General features: G+C 38.3%; 1 protein-coding gene across 5 annotated transcripts in view; it reads right to left on the minus strand.

The window, feature by feature from the left end:
- The window catches only part of Hif1a (hypoxia inducible factor 1 subunit alpha), a 48,762-nt gene that overhangs the window by 6,904 nt on the left and 16,781 nt on the right, over nucleotides 1-25,077 (minus strand). For 2 of the 5 annotated variants that reach the window (XM_029554757.1, XM_029554758.1), the window contains exons 2-10: nucleotides 18,692-18,882; nucleotides 17,536-17,681; nucleotides 17,368-17,452; nucleotides 12,117-12,229; nucleotides 10,966-11,168; nucleotides 5,141-5,247; nucleotides 4,024-4,189; nucleotides 1,287-1,507; nucleotides 327-613 (exon numbers count right to left, since the gene is read on the minus strand). In XM_029554757.1, the coding sequence (XP_029410617.1) occupies nucleotides 327-613; nucleotides 1,287-1,507; nucleotides 4,024-4,189; nucleotides 5,141-5,247; nucleotides 10,966-11,168; nucleotides 12,117-12,229; nucleotides 17,368-17,452; nucleotides 17,536-17,681; nucleotides 18,692-18,882 (1,519 nt within the window). Of the gene's footprint in view, nucleotides 1-326; nucleotides 614-1,286; nucleotides 1,508-4,023; nucleotides 4,190-5,140; nucleotides 5,248-10,965; nucleotides 11,169-12,116; nucleotides 12,230-17,367; nucleotides 17,453-17,535; nucleotides 17,682-18,691; nucleotides 18,886-25,077 lie in introns of all 5 variants that reach the window. The other 3 variants (XM_008850506.3, XM_029554756.1, XM_008850505.3) reach the window with 3 other exon arrangements.

Here is a 25,077-nt window from a genome sequence, read left to right on the forward strand (position 1 = left end):
TTGCTTAATCTATACTTAGCAGTTTTAACTCATAATTATTATTCACCACTTACTTGAACTTATTTGTGCTTCATTTACCAAGTTACAGTGTTTGGGTCTAGGTTATTTACTCCCAACCATATAGAAAGCTCTAAAATGGAATCATTCTAGATTTGGAATCAGAGCTGAATGTGGCCTCTAGTACTGGCCCAACACAGCTGTTAAAAAGACTATTTTTGTTGGGTTTTGAGGACTATTACTATCAAAACAGATCTAGAGTTCTAAGACAAGCTATTAGTACTAGGTATTTATTTATTCATGACCTTTTCTTCTATCACAGCACCTACCTCTGGTGAACTCTGTCTAGTACTTCCATCAGAAGGACTTGCTGGCTGATCTTGAATCTGGGGCATGGTAAAAGAAAGTTCTAGTGACTCTGCATTTGGTTCTAATTTTAATGCAACTTCTTGATTCAGTGCAGGGTCAGCATTACTTCGAAGTGGCTTTGGCGTTTCAGAGGCAGGTAATGGAGACATTGCCAAATTTATACTTGTTAATTTATCATCCGAAGAGGGGAACATTACATCATTATATAATGGAACATCTTCAAGTTGCTGGTCTTCAGTTTCGGTGTCTACAGGGGAAAAAATCTGGTCAATCTAAAGAGCAGAAGAATTTAGCACACACAGATATTTACTTCTTGTTTTAAATAATTTATTTTTATATGTTTTGCCTGCATGTACATAAGTGTACCCATGTCTGCAATGCCTGCAGAGGCCTGAAGGTGTTGGATCCCCTAGAATTGGAGTTTTGACAGGTGTTAACAGCCATGTGGGACCTGGGAACTGAACCCACATCTTTTGGAAGAGTGATCAGTGTTCTTAACCACTGAGCCACCTCTCCAGGCCTTTTATTTCCTTTTTACAAAAAGATCTGTGTGTTTCATCTCAGCCCTCAGGAGGCAGAAGTAGAGGGATCTCTTTGGAGATCAAGGCCAGCCTGGTCTACATACATCCCATAGGCAGGATGGGACTAGGGTGACCCTGTTAGAAAAAAAAAAAGAACTGTGTGATTCACTTATGCAGTTTTGTGTGGTGTGTGTGTGTGTGTGTGTGCGCGCGCGCACAATGCTATAAAATTACAGGGACAAAATTATTTAACTGAATACTTTCAAGAAAGACTGCAAAACACAATGTAAGCATTGTTCAAATGATAATCAACTAAGAAATGGAGTACAGTTCAGTTGAAATGGTACTTGTAGCAAGAGACATAGTTCAAGACATTAACAAAATAACTTAAATACCCACCATCGCTGCCAAAATCTAAAGATATGATTGTGTCTCCAGCAGCTGGGGCCAGCAGAGTTAAAGCATCAGGTTCTTTCTTAAGCTTATCAAAAAGGCAACTTGTATCCTCTGATTCAACTTTGGTGAACAGCTGAGTCATTTTCATATCTGAAGATTCAACTGGTTTGAGGACACATTCTGTTTGTTGAAGGGAGAAAATCAAGTCGTGCTGAATAATACCACTGTCAAAAAAAAGAGATTAGTAATTCTTAAATGAACACTTGACCCAATGAGAAGGGAGGGGGGCAGGGACTATAAAATGATCCTGTCTCTTAAATTCTGCTTTATTAAGAATATTAAGAAGCACTTAATATTTCTTGAGATGCATGATCTCTCATGTATACATTGCCACATTTCTCCCCCGGTGCTTGAGAATGAACCCAAGGTTTTGTGCTAGGTAAATGCTCCATCATTGAGATATATCCTCGTACGTTTAGAGTTTTAAAATATCAATATGAGGGGCTAGAGAGATGATAGTTCAGTGGATAAGAGCACTAGTTGCTCTTGCAAAGGGATCCGGGTTTGGTTCCCAACATCTACATGATGGCTACAATCGTCTGTAACTCTAGTTCCATGGGATTCAATGCTGCCTTCTGGCCTCCACAGGCACTGCATGACCAGTATACTTACATGCAGGCAAAACGCTCATAAACATTAAATAAATAAATACCCTCCCCCCAATACCAACATGAAATAAAAATCTAATGAAATTCACAGTAGAGGGTAATTAAAACATCCAACTAATTTAAATTTCAGACATCCTCCGGTGAGTATGTGGTAACAAAGGACTTTTGAAGTCAATATATGAAGGACATAAGCAAATCTTTAGGGTTTTTATGCTGATTCACACAATGCAACAAACATAAAATAACGTATGAATGATCTTAGAATATGATGACACAATGGCCATACTCTTTTAAAAAAGAAAAACCCAACAAAATCGAAGGTCTCACTTGTAAGCCCTGGTTGGCCTGTAACTCAGAGATCCACCTGCCTTTGCCTCCCAGTGCTGGGAATTAAAGGCATGTGCTACCATGCCTGGCCATGACCAAACACTTTATTAGGGCTGCCATATTTACTTAAAAAGATGTATTTTATTTTTGTCTTTTTGAGACAGGGTCTCCTGATAATAGCCCCAGCTGGCCTCGAACTCAGAGATCCCCCTGCCTCTGCCTTCTAAGTGCTGGGATTAAAGGTGTGTGCCACCAAGCCCAGCTCCTATGTATTTTATTTTTATACTTATGTGTATAGGCACATGTGCATGCAGGTGCCTATGGAGGACATAAGACAGCACTGCTACAGGAGAAAGCTGAAGTTATAGGTGGTTGTAAGCTACCCAATGTGGGTGCTGGGAACTGAACTCAGGTCCTCTGAAAGAACAGCAAGCACTCCTACCGCTAAGCCATGCAATATTTTCTTGGTGATAGGAAAATAATAATAGTGATGTCATTCACAGGATGGGCTAGAAGAGGGATAATGAGCAACCACTCCAGCTTCATGTTTGGCATTTATGTACAATTTTCACTCCTTTGGTTAACATACTAAATGCTCACTTTATGAAAAGAACTGAGGATTCAAAGACTGAAATATACAACCCTTGCCTCCAAGTACCTTATAGTCCATTATGAAATAAATAAGCAGTTACAATACACTTCGACCACTGCTAAGATGGGGAAGGGTTGCTTCACAGGGGTGTGCTGCCATCCCTAGCATAACATTATTTCTTGTCCTTGATCCAGTCTCTAGCACTGCTTCATACATTTAGCTTTCCTGACAAAATCAGTGGTTACTCCTCTTCTGAAGACTTTGGTCACCTGTTTTTGTTCTTACTACTTCTAGTTTTTTTTTTTTTTTTTTTGTCATCCTTTCTTTAGAGAGATGTTTTTGGCACTGGGATCAAACTCTATGCCTTACTACGTCTGATACTGTAAGAACTGTTTTAGAACCAGAGTTCTTTTGTGACTTTGATATTCTGTAATAATATTCTCCCCCCACCCCCACCTCCCTAACAATTGTTACTCGCACCCATGTTTCAGCTTGTTACCCTTTCTGTGAAGCACCCTTTCTCATCTTAGCAGCCTGGCAGGTGTATTACTCAGCCAGGTAGGCACATTAGAATATTTTAATAATATGGAAGACGGACTAAATTAGGCAAAGCCTATTTAAAACGGAGCAAATGAAGATTAATATACAATGTCCATTTATGTCTTCATAAATGAATGAAGAGTGCATGAACATAACAAAAATCATGTGTCACATCACCATCACAGTGCTCTCAGAGATGTTCATGTAATGTTCATTATACCTTTTGAGTTATCATCTCTCCTACACAATACTTCACCAAGGCAATAAGCTAGAGAATGAAAGGGCTATGCATGAAACTATTCCATGGCCAGTATTTTCCCTATGAAAATAACATGATAACTGAGAGAGTATATGCTTAGAACTGTACAAGGAAAACTGATCCAAAGATTGGGTAAATTTAAGAATCAAAACGCCTTTAATAAACAGCTGATACTATTTAGAGGAACCACTTGAATAACTGAGTTGGACAGGTAGATAAGGGCATTAATCATAATTCAGTGAAGGGAGAGTAAGATAATATTCAGTTAGCATTTATAATCCATCTCTTTCTAGAAAGGAACAGTAAACCCAAAAAGTGTTACTGTTTCCTTTCTGCTCTCTTTCCCAAGCTTACCTCACAACGTAATTCACACATACAATGCACTGTGGTTGAGAATTCTTGGTATTATAAATGACAGTTGCTTGAGTCTCAACCCAGACATATCCACCTCTTTTGGCAAGCATTCTGTACTGCCCTGTGGTGACTTGTCCTTTAGTGAACACTAGGAATATAAAAGCATCAGAAAAAAGAGAGAGAGAGAGTATAAGTAAATTTCAATCAAATAAGTGCTAGGTGGATCATTGTTTCTTTTAAAAGAGATTTAAAGAAGTAGTTGTAACTGTTTAAAATAACAAGAAAAAGCCCCAGCAGAGCTGAAAATAAACTCCCAAAATAAAACTCCTGTCTTGCTCATCTTTACTAAAAAACCAAAGTCAGAAATGAGGGACAGGATGACTGAGTTCTCTTTACTGACATGATTAATGCTTGATTTCACAGTGAACATTCAAGAAAATAATACTATAATTTCTTTAAGTTCCAGAGAACCAAGGATACTCTAAAAAATAACTGTGTTTAACATATTAATATATATTAAGTTGATACTATACTATAGTCTTTGGGGCAGTGCATGCAATATAAATTAATTACCAATTTGGGAGAATGTAGCAAATCTACCATGATGATGCTTTTATGAGTATTCATGGTCTGACTGCTGACTTGGGCTTCCTCTAGCTCAAGGCTAATCACATTAATTCAATGATACTTGGTATCATACCAAAAACACATGAGGTCCAGATAAAATGGCCAATGAAAAATTGTGACATATTCAAGTAAAATTCAAAATCCCAGCTTATTTCAAGTAAATAAGCTTTCTGAATACCTTCTATGTACCAACCACTGGTTTCAGTATTTAGGTCTATATTCTGGATAAATAATTGGTAACACCTGACTATTATTTAAGTCTTTATATTTAAAATGTCAGGTAAGTTTTACATATTATTAGTGATTCTACTTTGACTAATATTTTAACAAATACAAAACAATAATTTTACAATCAAGACTTCTTATGAAGAGAACATATTTATAGTCCAAGAAGACTGGGTGGTAATTGTAAGCAGAAAGTTGGAGGAACAAACACTAGAGATTTCAAGACTTAAGTAATCGGATTCTCTTGAGTTTCTATTGCACTTACTATCATGGTGAGTTTTGGTCAGATGATCAGAGTCCAATGCATGATAATACTCGTAAATTGAGCGGCCCAAAAGTTCTTCTGGCTCATATCCCATCAACTCAGTAATTCTGTTAGGAATACAAAGATTGTCCTTTGCTCAGCATAAGTTTGCAACCTACCTTTACTAACTCTATAATTACTAAGTGCAATAGCATGCATTTCCAGGTCCTCTAGATTTCAACCTTTCTTATCCCTTTCACCCAAATTCATTACCTGTTCTTACCACATTTCATTATACATTCTGTTGGTAGCAAGCCAGAGTACTAATACTACTGACTTAAATGATAAAAATTCTAAAGACAGTCACATTTATCTTAAAATACAGTTAAAATCTACAGCGTTTTCATAAAGTCAAATTCTTTACCTGATAAACCTTAGGCCCCACAGCTTAGGCCTCACTTTAGGAAATCATTATCTACTACAAAATTTCATGATCATTTAAGCCAAGGACAGCTACTTAATGGAGTAAAGGAGTATCTACTGTTGATGTTTTTAGAAGTGAACTCTTTTACTTAGTTTTTGTATTAGTTATATAAAATTACGAGGATTAATTTCAGAAGAAAGAATGACATCTAATTGAAAATGGGCTGAAAACTGATTCAGGTAGCACAGCTGGTCCCTGGCAGTTCCTTTCAGATGGAAACTTGAGCAATTTATTCTCTGTATTTAGTCTGGAAAACCGGAGAACCAACTTATGAGAAAGAAAAGACTGTCCTCTTTATATTATGTTAACTAGAAACATTTTCTTCTAAAGTCTTTCATGGAACAAAACATGAGGAAAGTGTTCCAGCTTTAAATTTCAAAGGACTTTTCTCCTGAGGTACAAAGTAAAAGATACACATTGTGCTATGACCAACAACCAAAACAGAAAGAAAACATATATTACAAAAAGGGCACATAAGCAAGTATCTTATTAATAAAGGTACATAAGTAATACAACATGTGCTGTCACGGTTTAAGGTAGGATCTACCATTTATTCTTAAGTAAAGCAGATTTATTAACATATGAACCAAACCCCTCAATTCTATACAAAAGGATATACCAGAATCACCAACACTAGATGGCAGTATTACAAAGAAAAATAAACTGTGCTTTAAAAATTCTCCTCTCCCCTCCTCTCCTCTCCCTCCCTTCTTTCCTTGTTCAAAGTGATTCTAGGGACTGAACCTAGGGCCTCACATACACTAGACAAGTGCCATACCACTGAGGTACTCCACCCCTTTCTTTTTTGTGCTATTGGGGATGGAACCTAGGGCCTTGTGCATGCAGGCAGGCACTCTACCACTGAGCTACATATCCAGCCCTAAAAATAATTTGAATTACTCTTTTATTATTTTATACATTTAAATAAAATTCCCATAGGTATGCTTTTTCACTATTCAAATCTTCATGTACTTGCATTCCTGGCACTTTTCTAGGCATAAAAATGCAAAGAGAAAACTTAGCACACAGGCAATCTTCTAGTATACTTGACACACTATTTATGAAAGAAGGTGGTAAACAGTGATAAGGTACTTGTTCTGAGGGATTACTCCTTGTCCATGAGAAGGAATGGTACGGCGAGGGACAGATTCTTAAAGGAAATGTATGAATTCAGTGTAGAAGAGAGTCAAAGACAAGGGAAGACAATTCTAGGAAGAAGGTCAGAGACAAAAGTATTTAAAATGGTTTAGGTGACAAAGATTGATGTAATTAATGAAGGCAAAGCAGAGTGGAGAGAGATGATTCAGATGCAGGCAGGAGAATGAGATAAATGAAGACCATGAATACTGTGTCTTAGGAAGCTCTTACTCAAACACATGTCTACCAGTGTTTCTCACTGAAACCAAAGGGACACTGAAAACCAAAGCAGAAGAGGCACAGTTCCTAATAGGTCAGTTTCATTCATATTGAAGGAAGCAAAGAGAAATAAACTGAACGTTAGAGAATTACATAGCTCATACTCTGTACCAGTAAGGGAGTGAGAGATTGAGAAAACTTAGTAACATTTCATTTTGGTTTAGGTGCTGGGGATTGAACTCAGGAGCTTGCATGTGCTATGAAAGCTCTCTACTAGCGAATTACATCACTGGTCCTCAGAAATTTTTATTGAACTAGGAAACCTGTGTTCTAAAAAGCAGCTATATAGTATGCCATTCATTCACTAAACACATCTTAAGGGGATTCGGAACTACTGATCTTCAATTCCACATCAGCACCTGGAACATAGCAGATACACAAATAACATGACTTAGTAAAATAAACAGCATTTGTGGACATTCTGGGGTTTAGAAAATTTTAAAAACTGTATTACATTTTATTTATTTGCTTTGTGTGTGTATGTGTGGGCACATGTGTGCCTCAGCATGTGTGGAAGTCAGAGGACAACTTGCAGGAACTGGTTTTCTATTTCCATCATGTGAATCCCTGGGATTAAACTCAGGTCAACAAGCTTAGTGGCAAACACCTTTACTTGCTGAGCCATCCTGCTAATCCTGCATGTTAGAACTCTGATGTGAGATTTTCTTAAAATTGGACAAAATGTTTTCCATGTCTTGATGGGGGGGATCCAAGAAGTCCCTAGAAAAGATTCCTACCAGAAGAGATTCCTCCTTGTGTGTGACATTTAAGTTGGCTGTCTTTTGACTGCCTTCTTGATCACTGTATGAATTTCTCACAGAAGGAGGGGAATGTCGCTATGTCTACCCCGTCACTTTCCTTTCTCCCCAGCCTGCCCTTAATCTCTGCTCTACAACTTTAAAAGTAAAGAGGGTAGGCATTTCACTTCCACTAGACTTTCACATGCTGGCAATAAACACCCTAAAACAGCTCTCAGATTTCCCCTTTCTATTTATGTGCTTTTTTATTTATGCGTATAAGGGTATGGCTTGTATGTATGTAAGTGCACTCATGTTGTGCAATGCCCACGGAGGTCAGAAGAGGGCATTGGATCCCCTGGAACTGGAGTTACAAACAATTGTTAGCCACCATATGGGTGCTAGAAACCAGAAATCAAATCTGGGTCCTCTACAAAAGCAGCCAGTGCTCTTAACCACTGAGCCATCGAGTTTTTCCTTTTCTTGAAGTTGATACCAATGATAAGTATACCAGTGTCCTAGTTTGTTTCTCCATTGCTGTGACTAAACACTCTGACCACTACCAACTTGGGGAGGAAAGGGTTTATCTGTCTTACATCTCCCAGGTCACAGTTCATCAGGGAGCCCAAGGTAGGAACTCAGGGCAGGAACCTGGAGTCGGGAGCGGGAGCACAGGCCATGGAGGAGTGCTGCTTACTGACTTACTCCCCTGACCCCTGCTCAGCCTGCTTTCTTATGCAACACAGGCCCACCTTCCCGGGGTGGCACCACCCACAGTGGGCTGGGCCCTCCCACATCACTCAACAATCAAGAAGATGCCCCATGGACATGGCCACAGGCCAGTCCAATGAAGGCAATTCCCCAGTTGAGGTTTCCTCAACCCAGGTGAGTCAAGTTGACACTAAGCTATCCAGCACGGCTGGGGACTCAACAAACTCCTTTGAAGTCTGACCCTTCTAGGTAAGTTTAATATCAGTGAAGCCCCAAAGCTTCAAGTCAGGACTAAATCCAGTATTATGTGATTTCACAGTCAGTTCTCTGTGAACATTTCTTTGTCTAAAGCATGAGGGGCTGTGTGAGTGCTAAGAGATTAAAACTGGTGTTTCTGCAAAATTATTAAGTTAACTCTATCAAGCAGTGGTTATTAAAAATTGTGGTAAGAGAAGAACTAATGTATCCATTATTATATGGGCACCAGTGTCATAATTTCATAATCTGGCTACAGAATCTCTGCCATTAACCACTGTGCTATACAGCCTCATAGTAAAACATGGGACAAGCAAGACTAGGATGAATGCTAAGAGGCATGCACAAGGCATAAGACAGTTTCATTCTAAAGGAACAAGAACAGCTCTTAAAGAAGATGGGGGGGGAGCATGCATGCATGCGTGTGTGCGTTAGGAGACTAAAAAACAAAACTGCAGTGCTGATTAGGGAAAAAACATGCAAATGTTCTAGGCACTAAATCTCTTAAGCTATAAGATAGCGGCGCCACATCCAGATGGGTGGTGTAGAACTGGAAGGGAGCCAGATATGCTTGCCATCTTAAAAAATAGCTATTATTTTCATTTTATATATGAGCGTATTGTGTGCATGTATGTATGTGCAACCATGTCGTGGAATGCCTGAGAAGGTCAGGAGTGGGCGTTAGATACCCTGGAACTGGTTACAGATGGTTGGTACCTGTCACATGGGTTCTGGGTCTTAATCACTGAGCCATCTCTCCAGCCCTTTGCTTGCTATTTTAAGACACTTAGATTTCACTGCAAAAGTCTGTTGTTTTTTTTTTCCCCAACCTTAAAAAACCAAACATCTTGCTGGGTGTGGTGGCGCATGCCTCTAATCCCAGCATGTGGGAAGCAGAGGCAGGTGGATCTCTGTGAAATGGAGTCCAGCCTGGTCTACAAAGCTAGATCCAGGCCAGCTGGGAGTATAGGGAGACCCCGTCTCAAAAATCAGTGCCCCAACCCAAACAAAAATAAAACACACACACACACACACTCATACATCTCCTTTTTGGTTTTTGAAGCCAAGGTCTCACACAATTGTGCAAGCTGGACTAGAACTCATCTACAGTCCAGGTTGGCTTCAAACTTGTGTCAACCTTCCTGCCTTAGCCCCTCCTCCAAGTGCTGGCATTACAGGTCTAAGTAACCACACCCAGAATGTACACCATCTTTTGATAAAAATCTCCTTCCCAGCTGTAATACGGTAAGACATAACTGATGCATTTCCAATAAAGGAATGGCATGACCTAAATATAAGATTAAAAGGGCATAAATCTGTTGGCAGGAATGCAGCTCAGGAGTCTATGGCAACAGTTCAGGCCAAAGATAATGAAAAGAATTCAATGGCAAGAGCACAAGGATAGACAGGAAGAGTGGCTGGGGAGAGATAATCAAACAGTACAGGCATAATATTTAGAGATCAAATGAGTATGTATGGCGGTAAAAGTTAGAATTAGCTATTAACATGATATATTAACAATAGTATGCATCATAAGAAAGCAACAGTTTGTCATGTTGTCTGAGAGCAGTAGTGGTACAATTCAGTAACAGAAATATTTACTTTATAAAACAGAAATATATCTATAGACAGACACATCAAATTGGCAATCACAGAACAGTAGTAGTACACAGACATGGGAAATAGTGATAGACACCAGTGGTGGAATTAGAGGTGCTCAAGGACAATGAATGGATTGAAAGCCAAAACTTTGTTGTCCGCTCTACATGAGCTATATGTCTTTGAAATTCACTTTCTCAATTGAAAAAATTTCCCTAAAACAAAAGAACTTGATGATTTCTGTTGTTGTTTGTAGTACCAGGGTTTGAACTCAAGGCTTTATACATGCTGGACAAGTGATAGACCTCTGACCTACATCCCTAGCAATATAAAGTTTTTTTGAGACAGGGTCTCAGTAAATTGCCCAAACTAACCGTGAACTCACGTTTCTGCTGCCTAAGTCTTCCAAGTAGCTAAACTTACAGGTGTGCCACTACACCTTCTGTAACACCTGGTAGCGTATTCATAGTACACGGTCAATGTCTAATAGATGTGGCTGTTTAAAAAGTTAATCTTCTATTTTTGGGTTCCAGGATATAGCATTATATTCAATATCAGGGATGCATATAACTTACTATAGTGAATGTTTTAAAAGGCTACAGACTAATACAAAATCTTAAATTGTAAAATAGAATTATTTTTACCTTTCATCACAATAAGAAAATTTCATATCCAGGCTGTGTCGACTAAGAAAAGTCTTGCTGTCTAAAGGAATTTCAATATTTGATGGATGAGGAATGGGTTCACAAATCAGCACCAAGCATGTCATGGGTGGTTTCTTATACCCACACTGAGGTTGGTTACTGTTGGTATCATATACATGAATATGACCTGTGCAGTGAAGCACCTGTGTATGAGTAAGAAAATAAGCAATTATCTTTTTAGAAAAAAATTGCAGGCAAGTAGTTGAGTCTGACATAGCAAATAAGCTTTGATAAAATTTGCTAAAATTAGTTAAGTCTATCTTTGAAAATACAAAGTATCTTCTCTGTAACACCATTCATTATCTACCCCTGTGTACAAGTCATTGTTAAAAGGCCAGGGGTGTGGGGATGTGGATGAGAGATGGTTCAGCAGTTAAAAGCACTTGCTGTTCCTGTATAGGATCCAGGTTTAGATCCTAGCATCCATGTGGTGGTAACTATCTTTAACACCAGTTCCAGGGGATCTGATGCCCCCTTCTGTCTTCCTCAGGCACTGTATGCACATGGTGCATTTAACATACATGCAGGCAAAACCTTCATATACATAAAACCAATTTTTTTTAAAGGTCCCCTTGTATAAGACTGGGTTGTTTTAGTTTTTTTTTTTTTTTTTTTTTTTCCGGGTCTTTTTGAGACAGGGTCTCTCTGTAACCCCAGATGTCCTGCAACTCACTATGTAGACCAGGGTGGTTTCTTTGAACTCACAGAGATCTGCCTGCCTCTGCCTCCCGAGTGTTGGGACCAAAGGCATGCGCCACCACGGCCAGCTGTTTTAGTTTTTTAACCCATCTGAGAGCATTGTAGTTGATTTGTTCTGTGATTATGATTCAACACCAAGCAAAGAAATGATACAGTAATGAATAGAAAATTAAACTCTTATCAGGATTCAGATATTAGATGGTGGCCAAGCCAACTAATCAGGTTAGCTTGCTGCCCTCAAACCTGTAGTGATACTCCTGCTTCTGCTTCCCACAAGCTAGAATTACTGGTGAGGCACCACTTCCAGTGAAAGCTGTCTTAATACTAGCAACATCTAGATGTATGAATTTGTCTATGAACCAAGTGCACAATCACCAACCATCTTTACTTACCTTCCATGTTGCAGACTTTATGTTCATAGTTCTCCCCCGGCTAGTTAGGGTACATTTCATTCTGAGGAAAAAGCTCCTTTGCGTGTTTTGTTCCTTACCCTTTTTCACTGGGCCTAATGAAAAAATGAAATAGTTTTAAACCATAAGTAAACATACAAATTTGTTACAAGAGTAGCAAAATGACCAGCATCTACATGGCTTTTACTGAAAATCTCAGTATTTACACAGTGATTTATTCCTGTTCACCCACGCCACACATTCAAGAAGTCTGACAGATCCACTCAGTGATAGTGTTTAAGACTTCAGTGATTCCCTGAATTTGTGGTAAGAGAATCCATATTTTGACAAGTTACCCATTTGTGCCAGTAAAGTACATGGAAATATGAAAATAGTACAAATTTGCCCCACAGCTATGCTATCAGCATACAATATGCATGTCCCAAAAAATGAATTCGAGCAATACTTCATGTTCTTTACCAAATGTAAGAATTCAATTTTGAATAAGCAGCAATATATTTATAGAACTTTTAAAATACCAACTTTCTTTTTAGTAGTACATAGCATTTAGGTATGTGAAACTGAGATTGACTGTTTTATCAAGTTACAGAAAGCAAGTCATAGTGGTCCATACCTATAATCTCAGCATTTGGGAGGCTCAGGCAGAAAGATAGAGAATTGTAGGCCAACCTGATCTACACAGTGAACTCCAGAGGTCAGCATGGGCTATATAATATAATGAGACCTTATCTTAAAAAAAAATTTTTTTTTGTACTAAAAGTAACAAGGGGCTAGGAATATAGCTCAGTGAAAGAGTACTTAGCATGCATGAGGCCCTGGGTTTGATCCCTGGCACCACAGAAATAAAGAAAAAGTCACACAAATAAAGCAGAGATAACAGAGAAATCCAGAGACAGAAGGTAGATTAGTGGTTGGCTCAGAACTGAACTATAGGTAAAGGGAAACAGATGATAGCTAAATGTGAGGAATTTCTTTTGAGGTAATGGAATTTTTCTAAAATTAACTATGGTGGTAGTGGGTATATGTCTACAAATATACTAAAAATCACTGAAATGTACACTAAATGGGTACATTTTAGGATATATAAAACTACTAAGAAGTCTCAGGAAAAAAATCAAATACAAAAGACTTATTCAGTACCTGGGTGTATACTGCAGGTGATGAAAAGATGAATAAAATTAGATGCATCACCTTTCTTGAAGAAATTAAACATTTAATAGATACAGTATGTCAACAGCAATGTAATGCACAGTAAATACTCAAGACTTAACCACTAGTTTGTGCACTGGTTAGTTTTTGTCAACTTGACACCAACTAGAGCTGACAAGGGAATCTCAAAAATGAGAAATATCCTCTATCAGACTGTCCTGTACAAAGTCTGTGAGGCATCTTCTTACTTGCCAGTTGGTGTAGGAGGGCACAGCCCACTGTGGCTGATACTAGTCCTAGGAAGGTGGGCCTAGGCTGTTTAAGAAAGGCAGCTGAGGGGCTGGAGAGATGGTTCAGCGCTTAAGAGCACTGGCTGCTCTTACAGAAGACGACCCAGGTTCAAATCCCAGCACCCAGAGGGCGGCTAACAGTTGTCCAAAACTCCAGTTCCAGGGGAGCTGACGGCCTCTTCTGACTTCTGCGGGCATTGCATGACATAAGTGCACTTACACACATGCAGGCAATACACTCATACACATAAAATAAATTTAAAAAAGAAAGGTAGCTAAGTAAGCCAGTAAGCAACAATCCTCCATGGTTCCTGCCTTGAACCCCTGCACTGACTTTCTTTAATGATGAACCTGTAAGAACGTAATAAACCCTTTCCTTCCCAAGTTGCTTTTGGTCATGATGCTTATCATAGAAGCTAAACTAGGATTGTTTGTTATAATATAAAGTACATGTAAAAGAATAAAAGGGCAAAATAAGGAACAGTTAGGGCTGTTACTGTGGAGAGCCTTGACCTAACATGCAACTTTTCAAAACTTCTGACCTGGGAACACAATTCAAAACCAAAGGAACATTAACTTGTTAGAATTTTAATACAGTGATGGTGATGAGGGGCTGTCAGTAGCAGTAGTAGGTGAGCAAAGGACAGCAAAAGGCAGAGGCATTATCTATTAAAATGTGAAAATTATGGTTATAAAGAAGGAGAGAAATCAAAACAAGGTCTGGAAATTTTGAGGATTAAGGTATTAAAAGAATCCTATCAAGTAGAAAATAAGAGAGCAAGTATATATTGAGTTAGCTAGAAATGATAGAGTCTTGGGGAAGATGAACTCTGGTTTAAACTCATTCTTAATAACAGAATGAAACAAAGCTGGAGCATTTCTGGTGCTGATGCAAGTTATTTGAGTTTAAAAAGGACTAGAAGCTGGGAAGAGTGACTGGAGACTCTGGTGAGGGTTCAATGGCCCTGCTTGCCCCTCCTTTAATGAGTGAATGAGTGAGGGAGTGAGGGAGTGAGTGAATGAACGAACAAACAAATGACTAGAAGCATCAAGAGTGAATTTTTAAAAGATGGACAAAGAACCAAACTTGTTTGGATGATACCACAGGCTGCGGGGGGAGGGGGGGTGTGTGTGCAGCAGATAGATAAAAATTTAAAAAACAAAGTAACTGAAAATATATTAGTATTTTCTTAATGGAAAAATATTTTTAGAGAATTAAATTTTCGACTCCTAAAAAAATCACATTTTATAATAACTTAAGTTCTAAAGGGTCTATTAGAAGCTAAAGAATAGTGCCACTATTGTATGAACACAGCAATGGTGCTTGGCATATCATTAAAATGTGATGATTTACAACAGCTTCTCATTTTTAGTTTCCTAACAAAACATAAATTCATGAACTACAAAATAACTTTAAAAAATATGTCCTTTCAGCATGTACAAGTTCATGTAAGCTCAAACTAGATAAAATTCAAGCATAGACATGGAGAAGTGAGTCAGAAACCCCAACCCAACCTAAGAAAATTTTGGCAGTTGATGGTGCTGGGACAGGAAAAGGCTGTCTCTTTCAAGAATGGGACTTTTCGTAGGTTAACTGGGCTCTGGTGGTTGGACCCACATTGAAGGGCCTTGGGGACACAAATTAGACTCTATAGGCCTTTATACATATAATGGAGTTCATGAAATTGGATGGGGGGGGCAATAAGGGGCAATGCAGCTAGCAGAGGGGGATTTACATAATATCAAATCATATTGTATGAAAAGCATAAAAATCCAATTAAAATAAGTTATTTCCCTTTATGAATGAAATAAATATTATTTAATTGAAAAAAATTTTTTTAAAATGTTCATTTGGGGCTGGAGAGATGACCCAGCAGTTAAGAGCATTGGTACTCTTGCAGAGGACCCAGGTTCAGTTCCCAGCATCCATATGGTAGCTAACAACCATCTGTAACTCCAGTTCCAGGGGACCCGACACCCTCTTTTGATATCTGTGGGTACTTTATGCATATGGTACATTGACATATATGCAGGCAAGACATTCCTACACATAAAATAAAAATAAACCAAAAAAACTTAAAGTACACTTGGTTCAAAACACACATTTAAATTGTATTAAGTAGGTTATATCTGATTTAGAATAGCACACTATCATTGTGACCAAATCAAAACAAAGCTTCCTAATAACCACCCATTTATAGTCCATTGTCAGCGAGGGCTGAGCACTCAATACAAGCATCAAGTCTAAACACTAGGGCTCACTGACAACCCACTTAGAACCTTGCTCAGAGCACACTTAGTATTTATACAGAATCTAGAAAGTATGCATTTATCTTCCAGTGTCACAGTAAAATCATAAGAATTAAAAAGCAAGAGAAGGCACCAAATGATGGTGAAAAAAGGCAGTAGAATGTGGTGGGAATTCAACACAAAGAGCTCTGAAGTCCTAACAAGCATGAGCTCTGAAGCCATACTTTCCAAGTTCAATCCAAGCCCTGCCATTAGCTAACAACCAAGTAATATTGGTCAGTTTCTTCAGTAAAATAAAAATTCTACCTGCTACTTATGCTGTTAACAGAAGACTTAAAGCTAAAAAGTACAGAGAACAGTGCTCTAGTACAGAAGATTCTATCAATAGAGATGAGAAAATATTCTGATATAAAAAAGAAAACTAAAACATACTGTAAGCTAAGTAGTTATTTAATATATGAACAGACACTATATTTAAATTGGAAAACAACAAAAACTTACAGAGCATAAAATTTTCACCATGGTAACTTTTATTCATGTAAGAAAGGCTTAATTATGACCAGTATACTTTATTTAAGGCATGAGTATGAAAAACTTCAATTGCCAAAAATTTATGATTGAAGATGTAATGTACTTTACAAAAAACTTGAAGTATTTTATTATTTAAGAAACCATTCCTGGGGCTGGAGAGATGGGTCAGCGGTTAAGAGCACTTGCTGCTCTTCCAGAGGACGCAGGTTCAGTTCCCAACACTTACAAGAAGCAAACAACCACCTACAACTCCAGTTCCAGGGGATCTAACACCTTCATGTGGCTTCCTCAGACACCAGGCATACACACGGTACACATACATGGCAGGCACTCACACACACATAAAATAAATAAACCTTAAAAACAAATTCCGGATCAACTTTGCTTTTTTTTTTTCTCCTTCCTGGGACTTGACAAAGCCTGGACTCAAACTGGGACTGTAGCTTCAAACACTAAGATCATATTATCTGCCATTTGTATTAAGACTTCTTGCCTTAATGCTATATTATAATTTGTAACTCTCTTGGTCTTTAGTTTATTTATTTTTCCATTTTATCTACTGATGCATGTAATTACTTATGAAATTCCATGAGCTTTTAAGAACTTTCATGAAATTCCTAAAGCACAGAATAATAACAGCTTTGACAAAGAATAGTTTTAACTTTAAAAATGGAATATTGGGGCTAGAGAGATGGCTCAGCGGTTAAGAGCACTGACTGCTCTTGCAGAGGCCCTGGGTTCGATTCCCAGCACCCACATGGCAGCTACGAACCATCCTTAACTCCAGTTCCAGGGGAATCCAAAGCCTTCTTCTGACCTCCATGGCATTGCACAACATGGGTGCACTCACTTACATGCAGGCAATACACTCATACACATAAAATAAAAATATTTTTTTAAAAATGGAATACTGTTCCTCCTTAAATCAGTGCAGTACCAAAAAATTTAAATAACAGTGATCTGACTGAAAACCACCTGTCATATTAAATCGAACAACAGACTTTTCTTCTCACCATTTCTGTGTGTGAGCATTTCTCTCATTTCCTCATGGTCACACGGATGAGTAAAATCAAACACACTGTGTCCAGTTAGTTCAAACTGTAAGCACATTAAAAAAAATTAGACCTGTATCATAGAACCATAAACCATCCAGAAGTGCTCGTCACACCTGGGGGCTTTACCTGAGTTAACCCCATGTATTTGTTCACGTTATCAGAAATGTAAATCATGTCACCGTCATCTGTGAGCACCATAACAAAGCCATCCAGGGCTTTCAGATAAAAGCAGTTCATCTGTGCTTTCATTTCATCTTCAATATCCAGATCCCCTAAAGGACACAGAGGAAATAAAAGTTATACTTAACATGATGCAATGCTTAGGTATTGTTAAAAATTTTTCTCTCAGATATTTTAATAGTCACAGCACATATTTTTCTGTATATTTTCATTTTTTGTCATTAGCATTGAATACAGAACAGCTCTGAGTTGAGGCCAAGTGCTAAGAAGACTAAATTAGATTTTTCAAGTTGCTTTACATAACTGTTTAAAATAATGACAAATCATTGAAGAAAAAAAAAGAAGGCTCATATCTTAAAAAGAAGGCAGGCAGAACAAAAGAAAATATGGGGGGGCAGTTATCTTGAAAATTTCTGAATGAAACTTTAAAAGCAAGTAATAAAAGGGATGCCATGTTGAAGAAGAATTGAGACTATGTTGAAGGGGGTAAAACAAACTCAAATGAGCAATGACAACTTTATTGTGTTATAATAGTTATTCACTGGTCATGATAATGTACCAAGAGCTAATACATTTTTAAGAGTTTAAAAAAGGGGCAAAACGAAACAACTTACAATAGAAAAATGATTAGGAAAAACCAAAGCTTGGTAAATATAGTAAAAGTTACTGAAAAGATTTAAAATATACATATTACAACATAAATAGGCTCAATGGTTAAGAGTGCTTGTTGCTTAATCATCAAGACTACAGTTTGGTTCCTAGCACCCATGCTTGTGTATCTCTGTGTGTGTGTTTGAAAAAAAAAATCTTTTAAAAGAAATCACTGGGGCTAGAAAGATGGCTCAGAGGTTAAGAGCACTGGTTGTTCTTGCAGAAGACCCAGGGTCAAAATCCAGCACCCACATGGCAGTGAACAACTGTGCATTAACTCCAGTTCCAGGGGATCCAACACCCTTTTGTCCTCCTTGGGCACTGCAGGACACTGCAGACAGGCTTAACATTCATATAAACAATAAGAAAACACTATTACTACCTGCTAAAAATAATTTCTAAATACTTTAAATTTCTAATTTTCAGGTCGCTTATGCTCCTGAGAACTCACCAGCATCCAGAAGTTTCCTCACACGTAAATAACTGATGGTCAGCCTCATAACAGAAGCTTTATCAAGATGTGAGCTCACATTATGGGGAAGTGGCAGCTGATGAGCAAGCTCATAAAAAACTTCAGACTCTTTGCTTCGCCGAGATCTGGCTGCATCTCTAGACTTTTCTTTTCGACGTTCAGAACTCATCCTACTTAACAAAAAAAGAAAAGGAAGAAAGAAAAGAGACAAAAATGTATGTTAGTTTGCCTTCACTTGAATAAAGCTAATTTTAGATTTTTCCTTCTTACTAAAGAAGGATTAGAAGATGCCACATAATTATATAAGATCATTCTAGGGGGTGAAAAAAATTTTTTAAGATATCTATACAAATTTTGGATCACAACAAACCTAAGTCTCTTAAGAGGTCCAAGATCAAGCCTTTAAATCTTTCCAAACCAGATGTTTTCATCTCCTTGGCTTACCAAATACTGTTGTTTTTGCTGAAAATTTATAGTAACTGCATACCTAAGAGAGTGCCTCACAGTCATCCAAAAGTAGTCTCAAAGAAACCATAAATTTGGAGAAGCTGAAAGCAGGCACTAATTTGACAGGGAAGTTAAGATACTAAGAGTGGGGCTGGAGAGATGGCTCAGGGGTTAAAAGCACTGACTGCTCTTGCAGAGGACCCAGGTTCAATTCCCAGAATGCCTTCTTCTGGCCTTTGAATGACACAGGTGCATTTACATACAGGCAGGTAATACACTCATATATACATAGAATAAAAATAATTTTTCTAAAAAGACACTAATAACTATACACTATGTGACTCAAGTTTCTTTTGATGTCAACACTTATCCCATCTACTCAATTATCATGCAAGTAATACTGACTACATGCTATGGGAATTTATATTAGCAGCTGTAATAAGCTACTGCTTTCAGGCGGCTTACTTCCTTAGCCACCCCCTTCTCATTACTGGCATAATGGGCACAAAATAAATGTAGGAATGTGGGAGAAACACAGATATGGCACAATAACAAGAATCTACACAGGCAGGTTAGTAAAGACAATAAAAGTGTCAATACAATGATATATCTTTAGGGAACTCTTCCAAGAGCTGTCCAATTTGTCTAAGTCCTATCAAGCAAAGTGGTTTCTTCCCCTACCTGCCTAGCAACATGATCTTCCTACCTTGAATTGAATGCAAGGTTAAACCCAACTCTTTCTGTAGCTACTTCAAGCCTAACATGTACCAAATAGGTACTTAAGTACATAGTTCTCTCATAACAACCTACAACTAGATTAAACAGTACCCCTATTTTACTAAGGAAGAAGCTGGAGTTCCATAGATTAAAAACAGCAACTGTGTGGCAATTAGGATCCAAACACTAACTTAAGTTTTTACTCTTTCACAGTTTTCTCTCCTAATGGAAAAGGTTGCCTCTATTTTACCCTTACCTCTAATCCTATTAGGTCAGTTATTTACTGAATGTTGAAAACAGCCCTTGGACTTTATTAAGCATTTAGCAATGTAACAGGTAAAGTATTTTACTTAGCTCTCCTTGTACTCTATTAATCAAGTATATCTCTACTACCCTTTCAATCACCTGTAAGGCTGGAAAACTAAACCATAGAAACAACCTTTCCAAGTACCTGTCAAGAGTTCTCAGCACTGCTCTTGTTACACACAAAAGTTCAGTAAAGAATGCATACATTTGTTATAGCTACTGAACTGTGATACAAATATTTCAATTTGAGTATTTAGTGATTGTGTCCAGCTTTTTGAAACACTGGGCCATATTATCATTTACGGAGTTCTCCCTGTGCAAACTACCAAAAAAAAAAAAAAAAAAGAAAGAAAAAAAAATATGAAAACCCCAAAATGTTTTAAGTTTATTCTTTTGTGTTGGGCCACATTTGCAGCTATCCTTCGGGGGGGTGCGCTCTGGAGGCCACTGGTCAGATACTCCTGACTTCAGAGCAATTTGATTCCAGAACCTGAAGATTTTAAAGTTGAGCTATTAAGAAACTTGTCACAAATGGGTAGATATGATTAACATAAATTATATACATGTGTAAAATTCTCAAAGAATAAAGGTATTATAAAAAGGAAACCTGTTACTTGTAGCTACTTATCTAAATGAACCTAAATGAAAAATAGACATTGAGGCTAGATGAAAATACCAGTGTCAACAGTGTGAATTTAAGTGCATTAAAACGGTCTCATGTCTCCTAAATGTTTTTAATTCGAATTTAATAATAAAATATGAGTGTATTACCTGCCTGTATGTAAGTGCACCTGTGTCATTCAAAGACCAGAAGAAGGCATTCTGGGAATTGAACCTGGGTCCTCTGCAAGAGCAGTCAGTGCTTTTAACCCCTGAGCCATCTCTCCAGCCCCACTCTTAGTATCTTAACTTCCCTGTCAAATTAGTGCCTGCTTTCAAATTATTATGTACAATTTTAGATAGCTTCTCCAAATTTATGGTTTCTTTGAAATCTATTTCACACACATACTAGAGCTCTACACAATACTGTGGCAGCAGACGGGGGAGATCACCCTGGGATACTATGGACACCCTTTTTCCTCTTTTAAATTGGTGTGCAGGCAATGATGGATGCGGGAGGCATTGCTCTTTGCATGATCTCAAATGGCAAAATCAGTCCAGGTGTTGGGACCTTCTCAGCAACTTGAATTACTAGTATCCTCTTCTTTCTCAACTATTCAATCAATCTGTTACTGATAAACAACCATTCAGATGAAGCACTTGGTAAAACAAAAAACTGAGAAAAGCTTCCAGAGTTATTATGAATTTCAGCACCTGAACTGCCCAGCTTCTTGTCTACTCACAGAAGACTCTATCAGTCATCTACCATGAAATTACCGGATTGACAAAAGAATTTTTTTTTTCCAGACCAGGAGGCATAGATCCTACAAAGAATTTTATACTGTTATTACCTTAGACTGCATCATGAAAGCTGTGCAGACCAAAACGAAATGAGATTTTCAAGCATGAAAACCTAAGTCTAGGCTATTCTCATAAAGTTGAAAATTTGTCTTCTTATAAACCTAAATTCTAACTGAAATGTACCTATTCTGATGGTGACCAGTTGCTCAACACTGTCCACTAACTCTTCAAAGCAAGGCAACTTTTTAAATGGATAAGACCAACCCCTATGAGGAGAGGATCAGTGGTTAGTAGTTCAGTCTTACCCTACATACTAGGCATTATCTGTATAGAACAGCTAGATAAATGTCTTAGCTCATTATTACTTGTTTTTCATTTGCTCAGCATCAGCCCAGCCAGTACAGAAAATACCTTCTAATTTTTTTTAATTTATCTTCTTTTTTTGTCTTTTTGAGACAGGGTCTCCCTGTAGCCCCAACTGTCCTAGAACACACTATGTAGACGAGGCTGGCCTTGAACTCACAGAGATCCATCTGCCTCTGCCTCCCGAGTGCTGGGATTAAAGGCATGCGCCACCACGCCCAGCTGATTTATCTACTTTTATGTGTATGAGTATAAATGCTTGCATGTATGTAAGTGCACCCGTGTCACACAGTGCCCAAGGAGGTCAGAAGAGGGCATCGGATCCCCTTTAACTGGAGTTATGGACAGTTGTTAGCCAGCCCCACACTATTTTTTTTCAAAGTTCTATTTTATATTAAGTAAAATTAAAAGGCTTAAGTTTTCTTTTTTCTTTTAATGCAAAAGCATTTTAGACTTATATGTTGAGATAATGGAGACAACGTAATCAATAATACAATTTCATCAAATGGAGTGCTTCCTGAAGACTGGCTTTGAAGCAAGAAGTGGTCTGCCTTTCAATACTAAAAAATAACCCCAAGAACGTTTTAACTCCATCATTTTTTACAGGAAAACAAAAGGAGAATTTACCAAGTTCTTGGTTTGTATTTCGCAGCACATCTGAGGGGATTAAAAAAATACCACTGGGGCTAGAGAGAAGCCTCAGCGGTTAAGAACAAGTTTGGTTCCTAGCACCAGCATAAGGTGGCTCACAACCACCTTTAACTCCAGTTCAGGGATCTGATACTCTCTTCTGGCCTTTGTAGGCACCTGCACTGACATGCACATACCATACAGCCTTGCTCTCCTCATCCTACTCTGCCCACATTTTTCCCTTGCTGTTCCTTAAATATGTCTGACACACCCTCCTTCTGGCCTTCACACTGGTTGTTTCTTCTGGACCACAGCTCCCCAAGGCTCATAATTCCACTTTTTTTCAAGTCTTTGTTTCAGTCTCACATTTGCAAGGGGATGAGATTCCCTGACCACTAGTAGCCTCTATTATGATTCTCTTGCCCTATTTTTCCAGAAGCACTTAATCACCTGTAAGTATACATCTTATTTGTTGACTGTATTTGTTTTCTACTCCACCACACTTACACTAGAATGTAAGTACTTTTACAAAGGCACAGACTTTAATCTGTTTTGTTCAACTATACATTCCAAACACCTAAAATAGTTACTGATCCATAAAATGTATTTGGTAAATACTGGGTGAATGCATGAATTAAGTAGGCTTTTTTGGTTTTGTTTTTTAGACAGGGTCTTGCCATGTATCTCCTGGTTGGCCTCATACCTGCTTCAGTCCTCCTGACTCTACCTCAAGAGTAGCTAGGATTACAGGCACGTGCCACCACCTCTGGCTTAATAAACTGAAATTCTATTACTTGGCTGAAATATGTATTTATGATTACCAGATTACTAATTATGACAGCTAATTTTGTGTACAGAAACAACCATTCATTTGCCTAGTAGAGTTGACAAGTGAAAGAAGTGTAACAAAATGTTCAATAAGTGAATCATGGAATAAATATGAATACAGGCAAATACAGGCATTAGCCAGGTCCAACAAAGCAAGCAAATGACCTCCTTAACAGTAAGCACAACAAACAGTAAAAACCAGCTACTAATAAAAACAAATCAACCAGCAGTTTAACAGTGAAAAGCCACCACCATGGCTATCAGGGACAATAAGGGATCTTGCCAAGAGATTTACAGGCAAAGGAGAGAGCTGAGATACTAGAACACCAATTTGTTGAGAAGGCAGTCAGTGCTGAAGAACAGTTTCCCAGAGTCCTTATCATTTATATACTCCTTTTTTTTTTCTCTTTTTGGACTTATTTTACATGTATGAGTGTTTTGCCTACATTTAAGTGCATCCATCTCCTGCAATGCCTGTGGAGGTCAGAAGAGGGCGTAGGATCCCCTGGAACTAGAGCTATGGATGGTTGTTAGCTGCCATGTGAGTGCTGGGAACCAAGCCTGGGTTCTCTACAAGAGCAGCAAGTACTCTTAACTACTGAACCATCTTTCCAGACCCTACTCCTGTGCTTATCGCTGTTTGTTGTTTTGAGACAGGATCCTGCTATGGTGACCAGGATGGTCTCAAACTCTGGGTCCTTTTGCCTCAGCCTCCCAAGTGCTGGATTACACTGGTATAACATTCAGATCATTTATTGTTTTGACCTAAGCTAATGTGGTCAGGAAAATGTACAAGTTACAATGTTTTAACTAGTCAACATTTTGTACATGACTGGTGAATGTCCACACTAGGGAGGCAAAGGACAATGCTGGTATCCTCTATCACTCTCGGCTTTATTGCCTTGAGACAGGGTCACTCCCTGAACTAAAAGCTCACCATTTCAGCTAGAATGGCTGGCTAACAAGCTCCTAGGAGATCTGCTTGTCTCTATGCCCCAATGCTGGCATCATAGGCACATGCCTATCAAATTTTCACTTAAAAAAAGGATAAGGATAGACAATTATATTAAGAACATTCTTTTTTCTAAAAAATATTTTATTATTTTTATTTTACGTGTATAAGTGCATTGCCTGCATGTCTGTAAGTGCACCTGTGTCATGCAGTGCCCATGGAGATCAGAAGAGGGCAACAGATCCCCTTGGAACTGTAGTTATAAACAGTTGTTAGCCACCATGTGGGTGCTGAGAATTGAACCCAGGTCCTTTGCAAGAGCAGCCAGTGGTCTTAAGTGCCAACCCATTTCTCCAGCCCCAAATGCATTCTTTTTATTAATAGAATCTCTTTATCTGGTAATTGTTGCAAAACCAGACTTTCAACCAGATAATAATTAATAAAAGAGATAACCAGCCACAGTGGAAAATCCAGCAAAAACTGACATTTTGAATTAGGTAAAAATTGTATTTTTAGGGCCGGGCGTGGTGGCGCACACCTTTAATCCCAGCACTTGGGAGGCAGATATCTGTGAGTTCAAGGCCAGCCTGGTCTACATAACGAGTTCCAGGTCAGCTGGGGCTACAGGGAGAGATCCAAAAATAAATAAATAAAAATTAAAAAATTTTAAGTCATCCTTGACTGCATATGAAATTCGAAGCTAGCCTAGGCTATATGCGAT

The sequence above is a fragment of the Nannospalax galili genome, unplaced genomic scaffold (genome assembly GCF_000622305.1).
Source record: "Nannospalax galili isolate Female #2095 unplaced genomic scaffold, S.galili_v1.0 scaffold144, whole genome shotgun sequence".
Lineage (NCBI taxonomy): Eukaryota > Metazoa > Chordata > Mammalia > Rodentia > Spalacidae > Nannospalax > Nannospalax galili.